A 26692-nucleotide genomic window follows, 5' to 3' on the forward strand; every position below is an offset into this window, starting at 1 on the left:
TTCCCTCTTCATCAGAGGACGGACACACTAGCACTGGCCTCCCCACGGACCTGGGGCGCGTTTCATGGGATTTACCTGATCCTGAAAGGGAAAAAAACTAATTAAGAAACCCCCACCAAAGCCCTTCAAGTTTAGACATATAATTATCTTCTCAGGATCTGGCCTGAACCGATCCCAGCCTACGCTTCTTCCTCTCACGCTGTCGTGACAGGATTTCAGTCAGAAACACGCTGCGCTGACTGCAGACGCTGCTCGAGTGGTGGCAGGAAACCCCCACCTGCCCCGCATCGCCGAGCCCCGACCCCCGCCAGCCCCGCACCGCCGAGCCCCGAGCCCCGCCGCAGCCCCTGCCGAGGGGACCCGCCCATCGGGGCCGCCCACCGCGGCTCCTCCGTGGGAAGGGAGGGCGGTGGAGGGGCCGGGCTGGGCCGGGCGTCCCGGCCGCGGGGGCATTGCGAAGTCGGGGCGGGCTCGGCGGAGCGGTGCGAGGGGCGCGGCGGCCGCCCGGCCCCGCGGCGTGTGCGGCGCTGCCCGGCCACTGCGCCGGGCTGGGATTTCGGGGATCTCCGCTCTCCCGTCTGCCCGCCGGCACCTCCCGAGCGGTGAAGAGGGCGCGGAGGGCTCTCCCCGCCATGGCTTTCACCTTCGCCGCCTTCTGCTACATGCTGTCGCTGGTGCTCTGCGCCGCCCTCATCTTCTTCGCCATCTGGCATGTGAGTACCCCAGCCCCGCATCCCGCGCCCTCCCGCTGAAGGGACTCCAGCCGCTGGTGCGGAGGGTCGTGCCATGAGGGGAGCGGGCGGGCAGGACGGGCCGGCGCTGGGCGAGCAGCCCCTCTCCCGCGGGGCCGGGGAGATGCGTCCCGCACTTCCCCCGCCTGTCCCCCCGGCAGTGGCGGTGCCAGGACGGACAGACCGCGCCGTGACACCTCTGCTTGGGTGCCGGTGTTTGTTACACTTTCCTGAGCGTACAGACCGGTGGCCACGCGCCCGTGCCAGCCGGTTCCCGCTCCCGGGAAGCGCTCGCAGCCCGAGCGCTGCCCCAGCCCTGCGCTGAGGTCTCAGCTCAGCGGTGCCCGTGGCGCCAGCACGGTGCCCGTGGTGCTCACACCTGAGGTCTTCCAGGTAGGCACATCTGTTGTTCTTGCCTGCGAATAGAGCGTTTTGAGGGAGAAACCGCCCCATACATACTGAAGAAGTAAGGTTGTTTTTCTTTCAGTAATTACTGCATTAATAACTTCTCGGAAAGTCGGGGTTGAATGTGAAACTCTCTCATCCTTCCAGTGCATGAGCTGGATGTTGGAGTCCACCCTCCTTAATTTCCCTGGAAAGTGTTGGTGCTCACTCCTCACTGTACACCGGGTGACTGTACTAGGTGTAAGCATGGAACTTAGAAGGTGTTTATTTCCTCAGTAATGAAATTATTGTTACATGTAATTTGAAATTCTCTTGAACGGTTACATATTTTGGAATTATTTACAGTGCTTGTGTAGCATGGAGCTACACAAATAACTCCATGCCATAAACATTCAGGATGGAAGAGGACAACCTGAAAAATAGGGCAAGTCTCATGAATGCCTCTACAGCAATCTGATGGAGTAAGATAAAATCTCCTTTAACTAACAAGCAAGGGAGATGCAGAATTTATTTGTATTGAAAGCAAAGCTGCTAGGTTAGTTGTATTAGCACTATGAAACAGATTCTTCTATCGTGAGAATGCCATGACATTTAATTATTTTGTACTCTTAATGGAGCAGTAACAAGTTTTGCTTTTTATTAATAAAACCACAAAAGTGTGATGATAATGCCAGGTACTGTAGTGATGTCAAGTACTGCAAGGCTGAAAAGTATCTCTAGCAGGCAGCTACTGCACTGCTCTGAAACAAAGGAGTAGTAAATTTGGATGATGTTCATGTTTTCTTTCCTCCAGTTCCACAAATCCTTAGATCCCTAAAAGTGAGAATTCTACAGCTTCTTCAAAGATTTTAGAGTTAATAGTGTATTCTACTCTAAATCTCTAGCTACAAATTGAAAGGTTTTTATTACTGTAACAATTTTAATGATTGTTTTATATATTTGAAGTCTGTTGCTGTGCTCTTTTTTTCCTGGACTGAAGGTGTTGCCTGAAGACATACAGTACTGCAAGCAAATCTGGCAAATTATTCTTCCATAAATAAGTGTAGTTACTGCACATTTACTCTTAGTGAAACAATTTTTCAACTTTCAGTCTATAAACTCGTGAGAGCAATCTCTCAGTTCTAGAGCTCTGTAAGGCAACTAGGAAAGAAAACCTTTTGTCAATATGCTCATGTTTATGCATTATCTGTTGAAAAATTGTTAGGAATTGAAATTGAAAATGGCTGTAAATGCTGTTCTATTGTAATAGAGCAAGACTTGGTACCATCTTTTCTTATAAATAGATAATAATTCTATTAAAATAGATGTCTTGACAAGGAAGATCATAGAACAACAGATTCAACACTCTGCTGGAATAAACTTTTAAGCATATATGTTGTCCACATATACAAAGGACAAGGATTGTTATTATCCTTTCTATAAGAATTGTAGTGTGGTTTCTTGTGTAACTTATGTCTTGAGTCATAGGAGTTTCTTTTACCTCAAACATCTCAATTGTGAAAATCTTCACAAGAAACAAAACTCCTACTCCTTCCCTGTAGCTTAGCTTGATTTTTTTTTTCACTGTAATATACGTGTAAGGGACAGTAAATATAATGTAAATAGGTTCTCCTAAGGGGAGAGCATTTCAGTAAGTGCATTTTCCCACCGAAATTGGTGGGGGCTTTTTGTTTGTTTGTTTATTTAGGGTTTTTTTGGTGTTTGTTTGGTTTCTTTAATAAACATATTTGGTTTAAACTGCTGATTAATCTGAGTGTCCCATCACTTTGAAAGATTTCTGAGGTTCTAAGACTGAATGAGAATTTATATTTTGTAAATTATTTTACAAGATAAGAAAAAACTGTAGCATCTGGTGATATTGTTCTAATCTGAAGCTGACTGAGGTTTGGTCAGTTACCTGGAACAAACAGTGGATCAAAGAAAATTTCATTTTCTTCCTGCTGGCAAGTCAGATGAATTATAATTTTCATTAATATTGATCTCATAGGTTCAATAAAAAGTAATACCAAAACAAGAGAGTAAAATGAGGATTTTTAGTTTTGGGCACAGTGCTTTTCTGAAGCCTTTCTTCAAAGAAGTTAAAGATTCTATATATTCCTGTGCTCCCTACTCCTTGGGAGCAGACAGAATGAAGCTGGTCAGAACATTTTAAAGGAACTGTAAATAAAATACATAAAGTGCTTCTGACGTCTGGAACATGTAAACAACTTTTTTTTCGTGCCTCTGAATGATCTTCTTGTATATGTAGCCAGTGGTGTCTGTCATAATTAAAAAAAACCAAAACAAGATCTCCCAAAATCAAATTAGATACTATCAGAAACATTTGTTTTAATTCTGAACAAGTATTATCTCAATGTATTATTGCTGGAATTTTACTCATACACATTAAACAAAAGAAAAGGGCTGAACATTATGTCTCCACATAGCCCATAGTACCAACAGGACTCTCCGAGACACAGGAATTGTTAAACCATGTAGGTTGTTCAATGACCCCCATACATCAAGCTGTAATGTCACAGTGCCAGAAACATCATGGAGAAGGGGATGCTTTCATAACACTTCCATGGAAAAGTAGTAGAGAATTTAGTAGAGGATAGTGACCTTTCTGCTTGCTTTCTTGATTTGAGTATAAACACATTGCTTTTGGTGTAGAAACAGTTGGAATTGTGCTGTTTTAGTGGCTGAGGTGTCATTGAAATGTGTTTTGGTCAAGGTGTCCTCTCAAATGGACTAATGCAGCTGAGTGTATTTTAGTGTGGTTGTGTGATACAACTAACAGCAGAATTTAGTTTACTAGGTACATAATTTCATATCCTCATTTCATCTTGTTGTAAACTCAAGAACAGTGTATGGTTTTCTTACTATCACAGACACTTTGTTTCACTGTCTTCATATATACAGTTTTTTACTATCAGTTTTACTCCATTCCTAAACTATCTTGAACTAAGATTTAGCTTCCAGTTAACGTTTAACTGAGCTATGTCAAGTCTCTTTGAACTCCCAACAACACTTGACATGTCACAATCATTTCTAGTGTAGCCCCACTAAGTAGTATCTGAAGTGAAGTTGAATGAAGTTGACAAAATTGTGGCTTGTTTGTCCTGACATGCTTGTGAGGAGTCCCGTAGCATTATTCTCTTAAAACATATTTTTTGGGGGTAATGTGAGTTCTTCCCTTTTTGTGGTATTTTAAGATGAAAATACTTGCTTTGAGATTTGCTATTTAAAGGAAAGCTTTAAGAATAGAGCTTTTCAAGGTGTTCCACTTTATAATACCACAGTAAACCAATTCATAAATATCAAGAACATCACTGCCTAAAAAAAAAAATTCTGTGGTGAGCCATCTCTTTTTCAAGTCATACAATTTTATCTTTGCATGTGTGCGATTGCTTCATAACCAGTGCTACTTAAGGATTACCAGAAATTAGAAGTACTGTGCCAGTGAAAAGACTTATGGTGCCAGCCTGAGAAGTTGTACCATATTGAATGCTTTTCGGAGTATTTTGACATAATTGTGAGCTCAGATGAATCCAGGAACAGCTCTTTGGCATGACAAAGTGTTGTGTGCGCTGAAGTTGATGGCAGCAATTTGGGCCAAGTATAAGAAGTATAAACCAGCAGAACATGGAACTTTTTTGTATTATGCCCCCCATGCACACCCTATTTCTCTTTTGAAGTGTGATGCTGATAAACTACCTTAATATGACTTTAGCCTCACTTAAAAGTTACAAGTTCACAGGTATACTTAAAAACAGTGGGAGGCAGTGATTGAGCAGAGTAGCATAGGCTAAAATCGACTTGTAGTTTTAAATCAAAGCATCCTTCTTTGCAAACACGAGGGAAAGAAGCCCTCACAATCTGTATTCAATGTTGTTTCTGCTAATGGCTTTGTGCATTAAGTTTATCAGACAGCTTGAGTTATCTATGCCTTTTTTCTTATTTGCTAAGTGTGAGTAATGGAGCTAAACTGCAAGTACTGCCTGTCACTTTATTTAACATCTATTCCTAGAATGACTTTGCCTTCTGACAGAAGGTGCTATTTACATAGAAGATATTGCCACTTCTGTTATTTTTCACTGTGCTGTCCTGGTGATGTGGGCTGTATTTTATTAGTACTCACGTTTCAACAACTTAGATAGACAATTCTAAAGTTCTCCAAGAGTTATGTATGTGGAATTTTGTGAGTGTTTTGACTTACTTAGGCATCGTCATGAAATTCCTAGCCTAATTTTGAAGATACATAAAAGGTACACGAGAGAGTCCTTTGACACTTGAATTGATAGGAAATTCAGTAGAGCAAAATCCTTTGGTCACAAACTATGTGCTGGTCTATCAATGTTTTCTATGTATCGGTGTGTTATTGTTTCTATAACTTAGTTTTGGAGGATAGCTCTCTGCCTTACCTGAAACCAGAAACGAGATCTATGAGCTCACTCAAACCTGTGCTCCTCACCACTAAAGGCTCCCAGACATCTCAATTTAACATCTTTACAATGCTTTAGAGCTTGCCTTGAAAAGGAAGTAATTTCCTTACAGGCTTGTGGTCAAGTTTGAATTTTCTTTCAGATATTGAAGTTCAGTACTGTTCTTTAATGAGTCATTAATGCTGTTATCTGAGAAAGCTGGGTAATTACATGCTTAAAAATAAAATCAGATGAAGACTTGATGAATGGGAGCACAAATGCTGTAACTGTATGTTATAGATATTTCTTGAAGACATCTTTTCTTCTCTAAGTGGCTAAGCACATTGTCCCTGAAGGTTTTATAGTCATGACAGTTTAAGTAATGAGTCTGATATTTCCACTCTTTTTAAAAAGAGAGTACAACCAGATTGGTCTGGCTATAACCTAGCTTGACAGTTGCCTTACAACTTTTCATTCAAATGTTTGTCTCATTAATAATGACAGTCAGATATTAGACCAGGCAGCACAGACTGTGGAGCAAACTGTATCTTATATATTGGAAAAGAAGTATATTTCAGTTTAGTTACCTTGTCATGCTTAAAAAATAATTAAAAAGATCATAGAAGTCTTGGGCTTTAACACAGACTTAAATGCTGTGGAAAGATTAAGTTGAATCTCTGTATATGCTTGAACTGCCATGATGAGATTTATTTGGAGAAAGGTTTTAAAGTAAGTGTGTTTGCCACGGGCTGTAATTGCAGATGCTTCACAAGCCACAGTGACTCCATTATCTGTGTAAAATAAATTATTCTGTGGAGTCTCGTGCCTCCCACAATATGTGCAGAGAGCTATTTAAATGTTATTTGGTTGTCACACATCCAGTGTAGGATTTCAGTTTAGGATTAGTTGGAAAATCTACTTACTAAAGGGATTTTAGAACCAAATTGGTAAATAATGTATTCCTAGAGCTTTTTAAAAACTGCTATGCTTGTTAATAAGCAAGGCAATATAGCTGTCATATTTTATTAGACCATGAGTACAACTCTTAGATTGAGTCTGAGGCATAAATCTATAGCTTGTTACACTATTTGTTTATTCAGCCACCACATACTATGTCAAGTCACACTTAAAACATTGAATTCAATACTCAGCCCCCTGGCTTAGTGGATTTCCCTCACCTCAACATAAATATCCTTTTAGCAAAATATTTTTCAGAAAGAGTAAGAAGCTCAGCAGATAATAAGAATGTTTTCCATACAGATAACAGATACCTCTTTGGCCTGTTCCTCATCCTCAGCGCCATTTATTTCTAACAATTGCTGCTGCTGACAGCGGCAGGTGACCCTACCAAGCAATGGACCTAGGTCTCTCTTAAGCTGTAAACTGGGGATACCGACAGATCTACTCTTCTGGAGGTGGTAGTTTGGAAAACACTTCCACTTTCTCTGGAAACAAAGTATCTCTCCCACATGAAACAGGTAGGAATTATTTCCACTCTGAAAAAAGTCACTTAAAGTCACAGGACAGAGTCAGCTGAGGAGGTAAAGGCAGAGGAGTGTCAAATACTGTTTGATCTACTAGGTCAAGTTCTAGTGTTTCACAGTTGAAAGTTACCATTAAAAAAACTCAATCTGTGATCATGATGCTGTGTAGAGACCAAGATGCAATTTTATTAACAGAATGGTTCCTGTGTTCCTTGATAATAATTACAACTTCATAAATATTGAGTTCCTGTTAAAAGAAATAGTTAAACATTCATAGAATAATTTTGATTGGAAGGGATCAAAGAAATCATCTAGTCAAATCTCTTCTTCTGGGCAGGCCTAATTTCATAGTTAAGCCAGGCTGCTCAAGTTCTCATCCAGATACCTTATGAACTCTCCATGGGTGGAGATATGAAACACTACCCGGATGGACGAGGGATGAGTGATGGATATTGTTTACCTTGAATTCAGCAAGGCTTTCAACACTATCTCTCTCTCTCACAGCATCCTCATAGACAAACTCAGGGACTGCGGACTGGATGAGTGGACAGCGAGGTAGATTTGGAACTGGCTGACCAGCAGATCCCAGAGAGCTGTAATCAGTGGCAGGGGGTCTAGTTAGGGGCCTGTCACTGGTGGTGTCCCCCCAGGGTTCAGTACTGGGCCCAGTGTTGTTTAACTTATTCATCCATGACTTGGATGAAGGGGCAGATGCCTCCTCAGCAAGTCTGCTGACAACACGAAGCTGAGCAGAGTGGCTGATACCCCAGGGGGCTGTGCAGCCTTCAGAGGCACCTCAACAGGCTGGAGAGGTGGACAGAGAAGAGCAGTCTGAAATTTGACAAAGCCGAGTGCAGAATCCTGCACCTGGGGAGGAGTAACCCCAGGCACCTACAGAAGCTGGAGGCCAACCTGCTGAAAAGCAGCTCCTTGGAGAAGGACCTGGAGGTCCTGGTGGAAAACAAGCTGTCCCTGAGCCAGCAGTGTGCCCTTGTGGCCAAGAAGGCCAAAGGTATCCTGGGGTGCATTAGGAAGAGCATTGCCAGCAGGTCAAGGAAGGTGGTGTTGCCCCTCTACTCAGCCCTGGCAAGGCTGTGTTTGGAGTGGTGTGTCCAGTTCTGGGCTCCTCAGTACAAGAGACATGGAGCTCCTGGACCAGGTCCAGCAAAGGGCTACGATGATATTTAAGGACTGGATCATCTCTCTTATGGAGAAAGGATGAGGGAGCTGGGCCTGTTCAGCCTCAAAAAGAGGTGACTGAGAGGGGACCTTATTAATGTCTCTAAGTATCTACAGAAGGATGGAGCTGGACGCTGCTTGGTGGTGCCAAGCAAGAGGACAAGAGGCAACAGGCAGAAACAGAGGCACAGGAAGTTCCACCTGAATATGAGGAAGAACTTCTTTACTGTGCAGGTGACAGGTTGTAGAGTCTCTGTCACTGGAGATATTCAAGAACCATCTGAACACAATCCTGTGCCATGTGGCCTGAGATGAGCCTGCTTGAGCTGGGAAGTTGGACCGGATGACTCACTATGTCCTTTCCAACCACACCCATTCTCTGATTCTCTGAGTCAACAACTTTTTTGGGAACTTGTTCCAGTACTTTACTCCTTTTAATTTGAACACTGTTCCCTTGCACACAGATGGATTTTCTGTGATGCAGCTTCTGCCTTTTATGTCTTGTCCTCTTGGTGCATGGCACTTAGAAATGCTTTGTGCTGACTTCTGTGAAACCCACGCCAGGAAACTGAATGCAAGATCATGGAGTATAGGGGACATCATTTATAGGGGTAGCCCTTATCCCAAGTCAGGGGGCAGCATGAATGACGGTCCGAAGAGCTCAGGCACAGCAGGCATCAGAAGGTTTTATCAGAAGGCCTACAACTTAGAGAGCTTATTCAAGACAGTTTCACAGTTTCCTCATAGCTCATAGTAATAGTAGTAGAAGTAGTAGTAGATAGTTCTAGTAGTTACCTCTATTCTCAGTAACATCCACACCTTTTATATCCTCTCACATCCAACATGTCATGACATTATTGGCTAGCCCATTCACCTCACATACACCAAAGCATCTCATTGGTCACAAGACACCACACACACTCCATGTAGCTCTCTTGTCTTTAAGGGAGAACTCTAAACTGCTTTACTTAAGGGATGCACTCACAGTCACCCCTACAATGGAGCAAATCCTCCTAGAAACTATGCTAAGGCACATGGAAAATAAAGAAGTAGCTGGTGACAGGCAACATGGCTTTCCTAAGGCCAAATCATGCCTGAGAGATTTGGTGGCCTCCAACAGGGTTACAGCAGACCCAGGGACGAGTGGTGCTCCTCAGGGGCTGATATTGGGACTGGCATTGTTTAACGTCTGTCAGTGACAGGGACAGTGGGATCAAGTGCATCCTCAGAAGGTTTAATACACCAAGCTGTGTAGTGTGGTGGACACACTGGAGAGAAGGGATGCCATCCAGAGGGACCTTGACAACTCGACAGGTGGGCCTGTGTGACCCTCATGAAGTTCAGCAAGGCCAAGTGTAAGGTCCTGCACCAGGGTCAGGGTAATCCCAAGCACAAATACAGGCAGAGTGGAGAATGGCAGAGAGCGGCCCTGAGGGGAAGGACTTGGGGGTGTTGTTTGAGGAGAAGCCCAGCATGACCTGGCAATGTGAGCTTGCAAGCCATGAATCGAAGTATATCCTGGGCTGCATCAAAAGCAGCAGGTCAAGGGAGGTGATTTTCTCCCTCTGCTTTGCTCTGGCAAGACCCCACCTGGAGTGCTGGATTCAGCCCTGGTATCCCCAGTGTAAGAAGAATGTGGACCTCTTGGAGTGGGTCCAGAGGAGTTTCAAAAAGCTGCTCAGGGGGCTGGAACACCCCTCCTGTGAAGACAGGCTGAGAGAATTGGGGTTGTTCAGCCTAGAGAAGAGGAGGTTCCAGTGAGATCTTACAGCACCTTCCAGTACCTGAAGGCAGCCTCCAAGAAAGATGGAGAGGGACTTTTTGCAAGGGCATATAGTAATAAAACAAGGAGGAATGGCCTTAAACTGACAGAGGATAGGTTTAAATTCAGAGGAATATCAATGCATTTTATGGAGGCAGGACAAAAGTCTCTACAATTTTTCCACTTCCAATTGAAAAGGTATTACTATAAAGCAAGGATTTATTTTAGGCATGCCATTGTGAAAAGTTACATTAAAATCACAAAACATTCACAATGGAAGTAGGTTTTCTCAGCAAGATACTGCAGGAGTGCTGAACTTGCAGGTCCAGTTTTGACAATGTGAACACATGAAGCAGAACATAAGGGAGATGAGGAAATAAAGCCATCATTGAGTTGACCCACAGTACACTACTTGCAACTCTCTCACAAATGCAATAGGTCATGAAGAATCTGTGGGTTGGTTTTGGGTCCTTTTGTATTTCTATGCATTTGCGGGTCGTATTGTATTCTAGCTGTCAAAGATAGGTTGTGTTTTGTTAAATACATCCCAAAGTTTAAGCACATTGCTGGAAGAACAAAAGCTTAAAATATTAAGGAGATTTACAGTAAAATGGTGAGAATTAGTAACTTATAGTCCTTGCAATCATCTCATAACAGACAGCGTGCAAGTGCCAGGCATTGTTGATATGAGCACCATTTTTAAAAATAGAATGACATTTGATTTTTTAAATGTATTTAAATGCCAACCATCTTCATGCTGTGTGTGAGTCATGGATTCAAGTGTTTAATTGTTTAGTCAATCTTCGGATGCATTATTTTATAGCATTATGAGTTTGGGCTAAATAGTTCACATTGTATCACCATCTAAATAGAAACTGCCCTACACATTTACAGAATGGGCATTTATAAGCAAACATAATGAAGGCTCCACTGAAATCAATTTGATTGCATGTGCTTCAGAGTTGTTCTTCCCTCAGTGTAACATAAACACTATTAGCAGATCCTTTAAAAAATTGATTTGCTGATCATCCAAGTGGCAGGCCTGTTTGGAGCTCGCTGAAATGTATTCTTAGCCTTAATCGTGCTCCTGTAAATGAACTAAGGAGTTTCATAAGAATGTAGCTAAACAGATAAGGATGCTTTTGGGGCTGCTGTTATTTACTTTAAATTTTTAGATCATTTTTGCAGGGTCCTGTGTCCATTCCTTCCCCTTGCCCTTCTTCTGCAACCACAGTTACTTTGCTGCTGTGTTGCTTCCCCTTGCCTTAGCCCTGCAAACACAGCTGTGTGGCTGAAGGATGTTTCATGTATGTGTTTGTGTACCTTGGCCTTGGAGTTATTTCCTCCAAGTTCTGCCTGGCCTCTTTTCAGGGAAAGAAAACTTGGGAAGCTGTTCTGTCTGGACATCCCTGCCTGATGCTGCCAGCGTTAGAAGAGTCCTTGTTCCATTGTCCTGCCTCTTGCTGGTCCAGCTGGGCTCCTGCTATGTCACTGGGAGGCAGGAAGCACAGATCCAGCAGGAGTTCTGCCTGTTCTGGGCTTCTTTCCAAGACAGCATTGGTAGGACTCCACTTTTCAGTGGGTAATGGAGAATAAAAATGGTGTGGGAAGAGGGAAAATGGGACTGTGGGAGGGAGGACTTCAGGGAGAAAGATGTGAAGGAAAGAGGAAATGAGAGGAAGAAAATCTATGTATGAGCAAGTGACTAACAAGAGATTGAGAACACAGCACTCTCATTTGGAAGGCAATTATTTGAGCAGAAAAGGCTGCCTGAATCCAGGAGGAATGGTTAATTCAGGTGATGGGCATTTTTGGACAGCCTGGGTAATGAGTCTTCTGTGTGGGTATGGTATAATATATGACATGTTTAACAGATTTTTTAGTGACAGAACACAGATTCCTGCATGTGTTTCCTGGATTTTGGTGAATGTAAATAAACCACTGCTGGTAAGAACAGAGAACATAAGAGAGGGTGGTGGGGTGGGGTGAAAGTAGCATCAGCAACATGAAACCTGTGGGGAAATGTAAAGAGTGTGTATGGAAAAGGAATATAATGCTTCTCCCAAGCATGTATCAGCTTAACAGAAATTAAAAATGTCAAAATGATAACTTATAGCTATATGTGGGAATCTTTGAAAGCTCAAGAAAAGAACAAATTGTGGTCTGGTGATAAGATTAGATACTTGCTTACAGAGAGCACTAGCCAGCTGTGCAGGCTCTCACCCATGACTTTTATCTTATTGAAAAAAAATCCTCTCTTTTTGTCTCATTCTCTTACCTTCTTCTTTGGAGGAAATATTTTTTCTAGTTGTATTTATTCTGGTACATTTTTCCCATCTGTTTACTACCCGTTCCCTGAGTTTATTTAGCAGGAACATCCTGTTTATTTCAAGCTTTGGGATTATCAGCTTTTTACTGTTAAGTAATAGAAAAAGTGTTTCAGTTTGTTTTGATAATAACTTATAAAGATGGAGCTTTGTGGCTTTAATGCATCTGTATCCTTCTCCTTGCATATCCCCCCATACTGTAATTTTGATGAGAATAAAAAGACAAGTAGAAACATTGTATGGCAGCACATTGATTGAAGATGGGTTAAATTAGAAATGCCTTTTAATTTTGAGGAAAAAAAAGACAGAATAATAAATCCTTTCACATCTATTGGTAGCCAGTTATATATTGCTTCTAGCCATAATTAACCTGCTATTGGTCCAACATGACCAGACTACCATCCTTCCTCCTTCCTTCTGCATCTTGTACTAAGACTTCCACCTACTCATGTCTAGCCTGTCCCTGATTTGGTGTGGAAAATGCTGGATAGTGAAGAACTTGGCTTATACAGGTATAAGTTGTACTAATCTGTAATGATGCACCTGTGATATAGAGTTAGTGAGAAATACGTCTTAGTTGTTTCATTTCTTATTGTGTTTTCTGCATTGAGACGGAGTTTAGTATGAAGAGAAGCAAGGCCAAAGAGTCCTCTCTTGTGCTGAAAGCAGAGTTCTCCAGCGTCTCCTGCACGTGGATAGAAAATAGTGCTGCTTTCCTCTCCCCCTATTTAGTTGAGAGATCTGCAAACCAGTTCATTTGCACTAGATAATCCCTGAATCAGAGCCACAAATCTGACATCTCCTTTGTAAAGCTCAGATCCAAACTCCTGTAATTTCCGCTTGCCCCATTGAAGAGATCTAGACTAGGAGTGAAGTTCTGGCCTAACTTGTTCATTAACTGGAAATGCTTGTTCATTTTATCTGCAGATGTGGTGTTTGTATGCATCCTTTCCAGAAGAAAAAGGCTGGTGCAAGAGTCTGTATGACCTTTGCTAAAACGACTTCTGCTTAACCTTTGCTTTGATGAAGAGACTGGAGCATCTTTCTTATCAGGAGAGGCTGGAGGAGCTGGGCCTGTTCAGCCTCACAAAGAGATGACTAAGAGGGGATCTTATCAATATCCATAGGTATCTAAAGGGGATGTGCCACAAAGATGGAGCTGAGCTCCTCTTGGTGGTGCCAAGCAATCAGACAAGAGGCAAAACTGATGCACAGGAAGTTCCATCTGAACATGAGAAAGAACTTTAGCGGGCAGGTGACCGAGCACTGGAACCGATTGACCAGAGATGTTGTGGAGTCTCCCTCACTGGGGGTGTTCAAGCCATCTGGACACAATCCTGTCCCATTTCCTCTGGGATGACTCTGCTTGAGCAGGGAGGTTGGACTGGGTGACCTACTGTGGTCCCTTTCAACCTGACCCATCCTGTGATTCTGTGATGCCCTTTCCTGACTGGCTGAATGTGTGGCTGTGACCAGGAATTTTTACTTTTCAAGTCCTGACTGTCAGATCAAGTCAGTATCTAAGTAACAAGTGACAGCATGCCTGATAATGACATGTCAATTTGTTGTCACTGATGCACTTGTGAGTACCTCATCTTGGGGCTTGGGTGCTGAATCGTAGAAATCCAAAGCAGTTAGATACCAAAATGTTTCAAAAGTTTTGGTCTTGTTATCTAAATAGAAAAACCTGGGTTTTTAATGAAGAATCCACATAAAATACCCCATTGCATATAGGAGAAGGTGGCCATATGCAGGAAGAGAACATTGGTGGTAAGCTTGTGTCAGAAGTACAGGGAGTGTGGGAGATTTATGCACAGTTCCCTACTGTGACAGAGATTCAACCTGTGTTTCCCCCAGCCTCCAAAGGCACACAGATTTGGTGCCTTTAGGGCTGGTGAGAAGCACTGTCAAATCCTCTGTAAGATTTTGTTCGTAGAAGGAGAAGGTCACTCATACAAGCACTTGGGGGTGCCAACTTCATACCTGCTGCCTTTGATTCAGACTTTGACATTAGCATTATCATGACCCATAGAGTCTCCAGACACAGTGGAATGGTCTCACATTGTATGAAGTTTGTATATAGAAAAATGGAGTTCTTCTCTTGCCTCTGGAATCCCATCAGTAAAATGTATATTTATGCATGGTAGCATGATACCAGCAGTGGAACTGGCACTGTCATTCTTGTTTCAAAAAATTAGTAACCTGATGGTTTGGGTTCCCTTGTGAGAGAGAGAAGACATGATTTTTTTTAAGTCAGCTGAGGTAGGAGAATTATTTCTACCACACTGAATGTAATTAAACTTAAGTAATCCATCTTTAAGCACATGCAAGTTTTTTTCTGCACAGAACTATGTGGTGTATTCACCAGTTTTGATGCTAATTGAAAATGTGTTTCTTCTTAATATTGGTAGCAACTGTTTGTGTCCCAGGGATGGGTGAATTGTGTGGTGTGTTTGATTCATGGAGTACTCCTACTTTCTGAATTTTCTCCTGTACTGAATGCGGTAATGTAAGGTTAAAAAAAATAATTGGGACAACAAAATGATGAAATCCTTTGGAGAGGGAAGGAAGCATGGCAGTCTGGACTTAGCTTAAAAATTCCTCCTCCACTTGAGGTCTGTTTTGAAATGTGTTCTAGCTGCAGGGAGGAAAACTATTAGCCTATTTAGAAATGGGTTCTGTATAGCTGTATGAGCATCATCCCACCTGCACAGTTTGCTACTTGTCTTCCTTCTCATAACAAAATGCTGTTTATATGTCTACAGATGATTTTTGTCTGGCTGGATTTCAGCTGGTCTAGACTGGAAGACAGTGAGTGGGTATAAAGTTGTGATACAAGCACAGGTAATCTTTGAACTCTCTATCTGGGGAATTAGTGGGACATTTGTCTCTCTCCTGTAGGAGAGGGTTGACATCTCTCTGTTGAAGGAGAGGGTGGATATCTGTTTCAGGATGACTGGGAAACATATTTCAGTGTCTGTGGTGAGCAAGTGAAATCTGTGACCAGAATACTGTTGTTAGCCAGTAAAACTGTTTCACCTTGCAGTAGGATGAAATTATTTTTAAAAGCTTGTTTCATAAAAGTTGTAGAAATCTCTCAATAAATGCTTGTCAAGTCATCCTTCTGGAAATGTGTTCACAACAGAATTTTGCAGCTGCTGAGGTTTATTTAGTAGTTTTGTCAAAATTAATAATGTAAATTCTTTACATTAAGAAAGCAGGTTGCTTTTTCAAATTGTGGTCTACAGTGTTGCAATAAAAACTGTTAACTCATGGAAATAGCAGCTTTCCATTCAAGGCACTCAAAGCTCTGTACAATATGGTTGTATTCCTGAAGGTCCATTTCTGTCCCTTTCATGATGTGGATGGAAGTTTTCATTCTTGTACTAATAGGTGGACTGTTTCAGGTGTCTGCCAAATAGTTATTCTCAGTGGTTTCTCTTGCACCTCTCTGCAGGCTTGGAAATCTGATTTGGTGTAACTGATACACTAATACTGCTTTGTCCATCTTTATAGGATTGGGGAGGTTTGCTTGTTTTATTTAATTTTCACTTGTAGAGATTTTACTTATGCAGGGGAATACAGTGGTGTAACTATACCAGTGCAGTCAGGTAAGTTTGGGCTCACATGCTCTCAGCAAGAGATCCTTTCTCTGTGGATTGTCATCAATATTTAATTAGAGTAGTAGAATTACATCTCCCCATTTCTATAGGTAGATGGGAAATCTTTTGCATTGTGTTTGTAGAATGGAGATTATGCCTTTTTAAATTTGCGTATTGGAGTTTCTTTTGGAAAAGTCTTTGAGTCTGGCCTAAATGCTTAAGAAACAACAGTAAGATTTTCATGACTTAAGTTAGCTTAAGCTTCCAATTACAGCCTAAAAAGTTTAAATCATGTTGGCATGCATGTAACATCCTTTTACAGTCAAAAGAACTTCAGTAAAAAGATGAAGACTGGGTGCTGAAGTGTGTGTTTGTGCAGCCCTGAATTGAGCCACAAGAACTTTGTTTGCATTAGCAATGTGTTTGGGTTTCTGAGCCGAGGTTTGTTTGAAGGTGGCAACACGTGAAATCCAAGTTAAGTAGAGCAAGAAAATGCTGTACAATTGTTAGTGTGAAATCTGACAAACAGAAAGATTTTCTACCCTTGAGTGACATAAAACCATTTGCAATCTTAATCCAAAAAGGCTGTGCTTAAAACAGGGCTCTGCTCTAGAGATGAACAACAGTACAATAATCAGTGTACTGACAGTATTCTTTGTTTCTCCTTACACTTAATGTGGTGCAGTAATCCAGAGACTTTGGTTCTTCTGCTACTGATTCTGTAAATAATTTGATTTCTTTGAGCTTCATTTTTTCTCCTTGTATAGAAAAATGGAAATTATATTTTCCTTGCATTTGTTAAGACCTTTCTTGCCTTGAAGGGAGATTTATGACTGCGAATCATTGTTAGCTATTATTGGTTTTTATGAATATATGGTGAATTAGTAAGTGTAATATTCAGAACATGAAATACATTAGGAAGAGACAAGAGAATAAAGAAATACCATTCATCTCATTTTCTTATCTGCTCTTTATTTACTGTAGTGTTAAACTTCTCAAAAACCAGCATTTCAGATACACTGGCCTGGGAAGCTACAGCATTCCATGGTGAGGTATGATGAAAGCCAAGGTTTGAGACCTTCTTCCTTTTTTAACAGGAGATGTTTAACAGGAGGATATAGATAAGCAATAAAATACAGCAAAAAGGATAAAAGTTTCTGGCTTTTGAGGCAGCTTGCCCCTCCGTTCCTACAATTTTGAATAGTCTTCCATGCTTGGTAGCATGACCCAGATCAGGTCAACCAGAAGAGCAAGAGGAAAAGTGAAACAGCCATCTTGAATAAATGTTCATCAACCACATAGCTAAATTTTCTGTCCAGATTAATTTTGTATTGTGATAAGAATTGGGTAGCAAAGGTTGTTCTCTCAGTTTGTCACTTTGTTGTCACCACTCTCTGCATCTCTCTGTGGGCTCCCCTTACTCCACTGAGTCAAAGCAATGACTCCTCTTCCATTTCAAGCCCTTTTTCCTTCTTACCTGAATGACCCTCTCACACGTTGTGTCAATTGCTGCTCCTGCTCAACAAAGTCCAGCAAAGGAACTCACCCAGCTTGTATCAATATGGTTCAGTCCATGGTTCAGACATGATTTCCCAAGCACAGTAAATATGTCTATGCAGCAGTTGATGGGCTGGCATAAAGTTCAGGAGCACAGCCTGCTCCTAAACCAGTCCACCTTCTGTCCATGTGCTGGCTTGCAGATGGTCTGTGAACTGCTCCCATGGGCACTGTGAAAGCTCCATCTGACAGTGGAGGGGAAGACAAATTGTTTAAATGAACCATTAAAGACAGTTCCTTCAAGATGGGATTGCGGTGCATTGACAGGGTGGTGGCAAGGAAGCATATGTTAAGTGTTACTGTTCTGTTCTGTGGTTAGTGTGGTTGTCATCAAGTTCTGTTTTATCTTATCTTTACTGAGATGCCTATAAGCAATAATATCCGACTTCTTTGCTGTCACTGGATTCACACCCACACCAACTTCACTGCCACCCTAAAACATCACATTCTCAATTAAAATATGTTTCTGTAAGAACTCGGTGATTAAAAAAAAGTATCCTCACTAAAAATGAGATATCATAACTCATTTCTAGCATTAAGTAAAATTTTCATTTTGATGGGTACATAAGCATAGGAAGTAAACAAAATTCAGGTACAATCTTATGTGAATACTTTATTATTCAAAGCTCTTGTGGTTTGGAGAGATAAGCACAGAGAGTGCAGGTAACGAAAACAAATTTTATAAATATCATTGCAATTGAAGCATGTTATCATAATCTTGTTGATTCAGTTTGTGTTTAAACTGGGACAAATTCCTTGCTGACTTACACTTGGAGTTCTGAGATTTGCAGATGGGGTGAATCACCAGAGACTGCAACCAGTATTTTTACAGACCTTTAGTTTTATTAGGTGGAAAACACACGCAAGTACACTCCTGTCAACAGCAAAAAGCATGGCTAGGGCAGTGGCAGAACAAACTTCCTGCAGTGATTTGCAATGTGGATCCACAGGGAAAATTCCTCAAGGTAGAGGGTAGTGCAATATTCATTGGTCATTCAATCCCTGTCCTGTTTCTGCAGTAATTATAAAAATTACTGCTAAACATGATGCACTTTTTTCTGATATAGCTTTGCAAGCATGCAGATAACTTAGTGTTTTGTGGTTTCTTTATTTTGAGTTTCTAAATATATATCAGATGAAGCCCTGTACAACATTAATATTTACTAACAGAAATAAATTTCTTCTCTGGGTAAGATCAGTCCCTGGCACATGTTTCCAAAATTCTGACTGCTTTGTGACTAGAGATTGGTCATCTTTCTTTGGAACAGTCTGCATATATAGTGGAGCCTTTTGAGAGATGGGATAGCTGATACCCATGTGTAGTCTTAATTGCCACCCTGGATCAAATTAGATTGGATAACTAAAAGATGTTGAATGCTTTATAAAATACATTCATTTATAGAGGTGAAATTATGACAATGGCAATTCATATGGTGAAGTTCCCTGACTGGGATCTATTATATTGTTTGCCTTGAAATGAACTACTCTGTCAAGATGCTGACAAGTGCACAGTTACACAGCGTGTTGTGAGCCACCACCAATTTTAAGATGCTACAGCTTTGTGTCCATTGTTTCTCAGTGGTGGTTTTGGATTTAGGACACCCAACATTGTGAGATTTAAAACAAAACAATGCAGAACAACACAAAACAAAAGCAGAAAACAAACCAACCAACCGACTAAACAAAAAACAGGAAAAAAGATGCCCCCAAAACACGTGGAGTTTATATTCCCTCTAATTGTGAGCCTGCCTAATGTTACACTTTAAAGCTTTTCACTCTGACTGAAAAATAGGAAATAAGAATGTGTTTGTTCATAAATTAAATTCATGTCATCACTAAATTTCTATTTCCAGAGATAAAAAAGGAACGTTTTTGAAATAAAATTATGAGAATTGAGGAGGATATATTTTTGTCAGCCTCTTTCCAGAGAGACACCAAAACTTTTATTGAAGAAACTTTGTTCAAATCATGTGTGCTTGATACCAGATCTCAGTCTCCTTCAGATGTAGTAGAAATGTCTCTTAACATTGTCATTATTTGCTGACATCTCAAAAGGTTATGAGATTATTATATTTACACTTAATGGTGTCTTGAAAACAACATGCTTAATACTATCAGATCTATGTCAAGGCGCACAGATATAATGCAAGCATAACATAAATTGTGTGTCACCAAATAAAGAATGTAGGATTTTGTCTAGAGAGATGGGAATGTTGTGAAATAAATAAATAAAGCGAGAAAAGAAATCTAAAATTGCAGTATATTTGAGCCTAACCTCTTTTCCAAACTGTCATTTAGGACTTCTTCCAGATTTACCTGCAGTAGTCAAGGTTAGCTCACAGAGCCCTACCTTGGCAGCTTTGCCTCTCAGAGCAGCCAAATGAGGCTTTTCTGAGCTTCTTGAAAGGGGTCTGTCTTATGACTTCAGTATTCAGGTTCCCCATATTTTTGTCTCAGACCAGTCTTTCCTCACAGCATGAAATGCATCTTGTACTGACTGACATTTTGTGACATTCCCAAACTCCTTTTTGCTCTTACTGAGTACCGAAAGGAAGACTGATCTCTACATTTACAGTGGAGAAAAAGCTGTAACCGCTGTACGTTAATAAAAACAGCTGTCACTCAAAGCTCCTAACAATTTATTTCTTAAAGTTACATCTGTAAATACCAGTACAGTGAGGCAAAGAGAACTTTAGGGACTCCTGAAGTAAATCAGTGGCACAGCTATGAACAGACAGCTCTCTTACCTGTTACAGGGCTGTCCTTCCCCCTTTCTGTCAGTGTTGTCAGTGCTGAACTTGCTATCTACTTACAACAAGGTACCCAATCCCATGTGTGTCCGACTTGCACAGTTCTAACCCTCTTAGCAGCTGGTCCAGTTTGAGAATATGAAGAACTGCTCCAGAAGTATTAAATATGGAGGTGGTGTGAGCCTTACCCCTCACAAATGTACTCCAAGCCTCTCCCACTTTCTGTTACTTGCTCTTTTACCGTTGCAGGTCTACTTCCTAACTTGTAGAGATCTTGCATCCATGGGGAGAAATGCTTCACTTCGAATCACATTTTATAGTCTCCTTTGTGGTTTATTCTGCCGCTTTGACTTGTCATAGTTGAATAAATTGAATTCTGTAGAGCACTCTTGTAAAATGCCACACTTTTGATTTTTAAATGTGCTTCAATGTGATGAATGCAGCATTAGAGTGGGATGTGGAGTAGTGCTTAAATTTGTGGATTGTAGCTCTAGGCTTTATTCTCAAGCCTCTAGTCAGGTTATTATATTATTCGTGGATAGGCCATTTTCAGGCTTTCCTCTCCTGCATTCCATATCTGTAAAATGAGTGTGCTTTACCCGTGCAGCAGGTCTGTGTTGACACCCAGTTGGTTCTTTTTTGGACAGCTAGGCAGCAGGCTGCTATAGCATGTCATAGAATGGCTGTTGCACTCATATACTGATGACTCGACTGCTACCTTATACTTCCATGATCTCTTTAATGAGAATGGAGACTTAGGGTTGTAAATTATCCAAAAAGGAATCATTGTTTTAACATGCAAACATAAAGTGTGGTGGTTTAAAGGTAAACTGGCAGGAGAAACAAACCCAACACAGAAGAGATTATAAGTCAGAGTTACTCTTTAATAAAAATATTACAATAAATGCAATAGCACAAAGAGATATTGGTTTTAACCCACAAAACCCAGAAGTACAATCCAGCCCCCTGGGGCACAAACAGAATGTCCTGTACTGAGCCCCACATGATTCCCCCTGAATCAAAAGTAAAAAGAAGGGAAACAAAAAACCTGTTGGTGAGGATGATGGTTGCAGTCCAGTCAAGATTCTGGTTCTCCTCTGGATCCAACAAATGGTACCAGAAGTCCCCAAACCCCAAGATTATATACCCTCAGGTCCAGGTGGGACCACCCGATACCTCCACCAGGGTAGGGAGTTACACAATGGGTGATCTGACTCTGTGAGTCATGGGGTATTTGGAATCATTGATGGCTCATTAGCAGACATGACACCTCAGGCTGGGTGTGGAGGTGCTAACGACTTGCTGGAAGGGAGTTATTACAGCTCTTATATCACAGGTGTCTGTCACACCCTGAGGGGTCAGGTGGGCCCTGGGCAGTTGCTGCAAATGGTCCATTGTTAACAGTTCACGAGAAATGAAACAGAGGGTGTAGAATACACAGCTTTGGTCACATCACACACAGTGATAAACTGGTCCTGGCTTGCTGAACTAGGACATAAAGTTAAGAACATGCTCTGAGATCTTTGAATGAAATATGATGAGGATTATTACAGCTATTTTCTTTCCAAGAAAACACTTTCAAACAATATTATTTTTATAGCAACTTTTATCTGCTCTGCTTTAAAAGCCCAGTAATTACAAGTGTGTCTCAATCCATCTGTTAATGAAGGAAACTGAAGGACTTGAGCAAAAGATATCTCTCCATTAGTGAGGTCTGTCAGAAGTCAGGAAGGGCATGTTTTCTCTAGGATAGTTTACTTTTTGAGGAGTTATTTGTTAGTAAATTGCAGCTGAATAACAGTAAAGCTGATACTAATTCAGAATTAATATCTGAAGTAGGTTTAACAACTAGAGCTGATCTGGCTCTGTGCTTTAGGTAGCTAATGACTTTTTCCTTCAAATTTGGAGATGTATTTGTTTTATGTCATGTGGAAATTTGAGAAAAGAGTTCTAGCTGATAGAAGGGAAGAAATATGGAAAGCAGCAATGCTTAAAATTTTATAGATAGGATTCCATAGAGTGACAGATTAATGAGTTCTAGGTTTTGTTTTGTTTTAACTTAGTTCTGAGGGCGATGTGTTGGGGAAGCTCTTTTCCCATATTTTGTCTGTAAAGCAAGGAAGAGAGGCAGTGCATCTAACTAGTCCCTAAGGGAAAATAAGTGTTTGAATGAGTGTTCACTACAATATTTGAAAAAAATTGTGTTTCAGATAATCGCCTTTGATGAACTCCGGACAGATTTCAAGAGCCCGATTGATCAGTGCAACCCAGCCCACGCAGTGAGTACCACCAGGGCTCTGCTGAGAAGGAGTTGCTCAGGAAGGGAGGAGACACTGAGCTGTCAGGGAATATGAGTGAAATTAATACAGTGTTTCTTGTGAAGTCAACTGTGGTTTGGAAAATTGATTTATTGGGCTAGTCTTAGGAAGCCAGATGGTGACTTTTTATGGTAATAGCTTTCCTTTTTGCTGAAGGGTGCAGGAAAATAATTTGGAAATTCAAAATCTGAAGGATATATAATGTGATGCTAATGATTTCTTTTTTACCTTTTCATTCTGTTGCACAAGTTTTCCATTTTGAAATAGTTTACCTCCTCTGTGTACAAGTATGGGATGTCCACCTTTTCCCACACTGCTTGTATCAATGAGTGAAAAGCTTGAGTGGGTTTGATAAGAGGCACATTCCTGGACCTCTGTCCCACAGCAGGGCTCTAAATGCTCCTGTAAATATAATTTTCTGCTGCTTCTGCTATGGAAAAGGTTAAATATCGCACTGGGATTGCAAACTCCGCTCTAACTAATGAACCAAAAATGCAGCCTAGATTTAAGCATTTCAAAATTCCTCTGTTAAGAAAAGCTGTAATCTAGGGTGATTTAGCAGATCACAGTTAGATAGTTTGTACTACTAGAACTGAGAGCAGAACTTGGGTCCCCATCATCTCACTGGGAATTACAATGATTTTGACAGGTGTTGTATTTGATCTCTACAGGGTATCAAGTTATTGAATTGCCTGCAAATGATAATCAGATTCAATAGCTAGTACTTTGCTATTTAACCTTGTTTCATAACTCAGCAGAGGATTTGTGGTACTGCTTAGACCACTGATGATTTTAAGCATAAACTTTACAAGAATCTTAGAATAGGAAGGCTTTTTTAACTGTTCACTAATGCATAGTCAAAGAATGAGACTGGAAGGAAGGGGTTAAATGAAGAAATCTTGTAGAGGACTTCAGTGGATATAATCTGGTTTTGAATTTACTGGAAGTAATCTGATTTTGAGTTTGTTTTATCTGTTTTTACCTCCCATCTTGAGAACTGCACATAAGAAATGTGTATTTATATGTACCAGGTATTTGTTGTATCTTTGTTCAAGTGTGATTTCCTTTTTCCCCTATACATAGTTGCTTGTGCCCATATTCCATTTATTTAGTGGGGTAGTTTTCTTTATTGCACAGTAAGAATGTCTGGTGTTTACCCATATATCTTCCACAATGTTTTCATGGCAGATGGTGGAGCCTTTTTGACAAGAGGAGGCTGAATTAAAGAGAAATCAGAGGCAAAAACAATGGCAGTACTGAGAATTTAATTCAAATTTCCTGATTTGCTTGCTATTGCCTACAGATCAGAGACAGACTTCCTACTCTTCCAAGGTCAGCTGTACTTAGGAGTCTATTTAGAGGGAATTGAAAGGTCTATTTTTCCCTCACCACTTATCTCCTTCTAAGGTCAAGCGAGCTTTCTGCAGCTTCACAGCCATGTCCACACACATCCATTCTCATGTTTGCAACTGTGAGTCTAAAATTTCTGAATCTCTTTTAGCTCAGAGACACCAAAAAGAGGCACAGTATTTTTCTGGTGCCTATCAAGCTGCCACAGCCTCATTGCCTTTCCAAAATGACACTTTAAAAAAAAAAAACAGCTTAAACTTGGGGACAGGAAAGCAAAAGAGACTTTTCTTTGGAGAATAGAAATAAAACTCAAAGTTATGGCAAACTTAAAACATTTTAAAAGTGAAAAACTTAAGGAGAGTTGGCTTCTCACATTGGTGTAGTACAAAATGTTTCATAGTTTGGTACATTTTTTCCCAAGCCTAAGTGAAAATATCATCGGATAGTCCTCTGAGGACAACAAACCCACCCTGCCTTCTGCAGTGCAACCAACAGTGGAATGCTCCACAGTAACCCCAGTGATGGGGTTATGCAGTGAAATTTGGTTGTGCTGCTGAGTTTCTTGTTATGAGCCATTTAAAAGAAAACCTGTCTTTGATTTTTCTTCTTTCTGTGGGTTGAACTTAAAACATCATTTGAGTCACAGTGCTTAATTGCAGTGATTTTCAGTATTTGTGAATGCATCTGTTGTTTAAAGTGGCATTTCTAGGACATTTCTTTTTCCATAGCGAGTTAAATTCTAATGTCACATGTTGAGGAGTCATCTTGGTGATAGAGGAAGAGCTGCCCTACAAACTTCACAGTTGTTTTTCCCATTCAGAATTATCTTGAAGCCAGATGCTGGGTACCTGAAAACGCAAGACCAAGTCTCTGGGGTATAGATTGGCCACAATCTCTGTGTAGAGCCACAAATGCTGACTTAAAAAACAGGTTCAGCCTCTGGCTCAGGGTAAAGGATTTGAATCCCCTGCTGATATTGCTACATGCAGTAACAGATGAAAAAATAACTTATTGGGGTTTTGAAATGGGTCAATCATTTGACTTGCGAGCAGTAGGTAAGGAGTCAGTGCTATCATTTCAGATTAACAGCATATATTGCTTCACTGTGGCCATTAATTAAAACATTGGCCCCTCGTAATTGTAATATCTTGTCTTAATTTATAACAGGAGCTAATCTCCTGCCTTTCCTCCCCTATTTCTTCCCAGAGAGAGCGGCTGAGAAATATTGAGCGGATTTGCTTCCTCCTGCGAAAGGTGAGCATAAACTAGCCTGGGATTTGAGTGGTTGGTGAGAATTAAGTCCATCCAGTGGTGACGTGCATTTATTTTCTCTTTGATCCTCACACTTTGTTGATGAAAGGCTGGATTCTACTGAGAAGTGAAAGTCATGATGACTTTGTAAGGACAGAGTAAGGCAAATTATAAAAGGTTGACATAATAGAGGATGTCTGGATAAGAACTGAACTTGAGAACATCAGTCCATTCATTCTGGAACAAGTTTCAGCTTGAGGTTCTTTTATAGTCCTATAAAACTGCTGATACTGTTGTAGTACAGGCTTTAAAAATACCCTTTTCTTGAACAGTGGTTTGCTATTTGATAAGATGAACATTTTTATTAGTTACATGTTTAATATTTAAGGTTTCTGGTTGATGGAATAGGAAAGTCATATAGCATGTATTTTAACTTGACACAAGTGAGGTGCTGAATGCCTCAGTTTCTGAGGGATTTGAAGGAGCTGGTAATTTGTGGGTTACTTATCTGTGGCTTCAAAGAGCATTTTCCTAAACAGTATTTATCCTCTTGATTCTTTCCCATTGAAGTAAAAATAATCATATTTCTAAACTATTTTATTCTGTATATTCAAGTTTCTACACATTGTGTTCTGCAGAGTAGTAATGGAGCTACCTATAAATTATTCTGCAATTTTGCTTAAAAAGGTCATCACTGAAATGTGTAGTACTGACTGTTCCCTAATCAAGCTAAGAATTAAAATTGTTTTAAGGTACTTAGAGGTTTTAGGAAACCCAGTGCTGGGGATTGGGATGATCCAGAGGCACAACTGTGACTCCATGCAGAATCTGTGTCATTCTCTGACAGTCAGAACCTGAGTCATGTCTGGTTGGCCCCATTATGAGCTTGTAACTGTTAGGATATACTTACTAGACCTGTTTATGACACTTGCGATACAAAAATAAGAGAAAACACTTACCACCAATAGCTTTCCATTTTATCAAATAGGCAGCCAGCCAGTTTCAAGCTGTGTCCCAGTTTCCTGGACATAAAGCAACTGCTGAGTGGTAATGTGTTAATATATGTGAGTCCCATGGGAATGCCTTGCCTGCATCAGTGTTTAATTTTCATTGAGCCTCAGCCTCGTCGTGAACCACAAAATGGAGCATTTTGGCTAATTGCAGACACTGTATTCATAAGGGATTGTCTTGCTTCTGGTCCACTTAAATAGTTTGTTAATTCAGCCTCTTCTTCAAAGTTCTTTGGGGACAGATTTGTTTTAGTTGAGAGATTATATGCAAGAAGAGGAAAGTGCAGTAACTACAGAGATTTGTGGTCTTCAAATCTGACAATCACTAAAAATAGCTGCAGTTTATGTAGTAGGAGTCATTGTTGATTAAAACCCTGGAAAAACAATAAAGAATTGAGTGCCAGCTATATTGATACAGGAAAATGGCAGTTAGGATGCTTCCAGCAAGCACTAAATATATCCCTCAAAATAACATTGTGTGGCTTTGGGCCTGTATCTCTCTGTATGAAACAACAACATACCTGTTTTCTTATGTCTCGAAGTCAAGTCATTCTTTTAAAGTG

The 26692-nt window shown here is 40.7% G+C and overlaps 1 protein-coding gene across 1 annotated transcript in view; it reads left to right on the top strand.

Moving 5' to 3' along the window:
* Positions 1-271: 271 nt before the first annotated feature.
* The window catches only part of CNIH3 (cornichon family AMPA receptor auxiliary protein 3), a 46200-nt gene continuing 19779 nt past the window's right edge, over positions 272-26692 (top strand). The window contains exons 1-3 of the mRNA XM_071579503.1: positions 272-713; positions 22411-22479; positions 25075-25122. Coding sequence (XP_071435604.1) covers positions 633-713; positions 22411-22479; positions 25075-25122 — 198 coding nt within the window. The 5' untranslated portion in view covers positions 272-632. The remainder of the gene's footprint in view (positions 714-22410; positions 22480-25074; positions 25123-26692) is intronic.

Source organism: Pithys albifrons, chromosome 2, assembly GCF_047495875.1.
Source record: "Pithys albifrons albifrons isolate INPA30051 chromosome 2, PitAlb_v1, whole genome shotgun sequence".
NCBI lineage: Eukaryota > Metazoa > Chordata > Aves > Passeriformes > Thamnophilidae > Pithys > Pithys albifrons.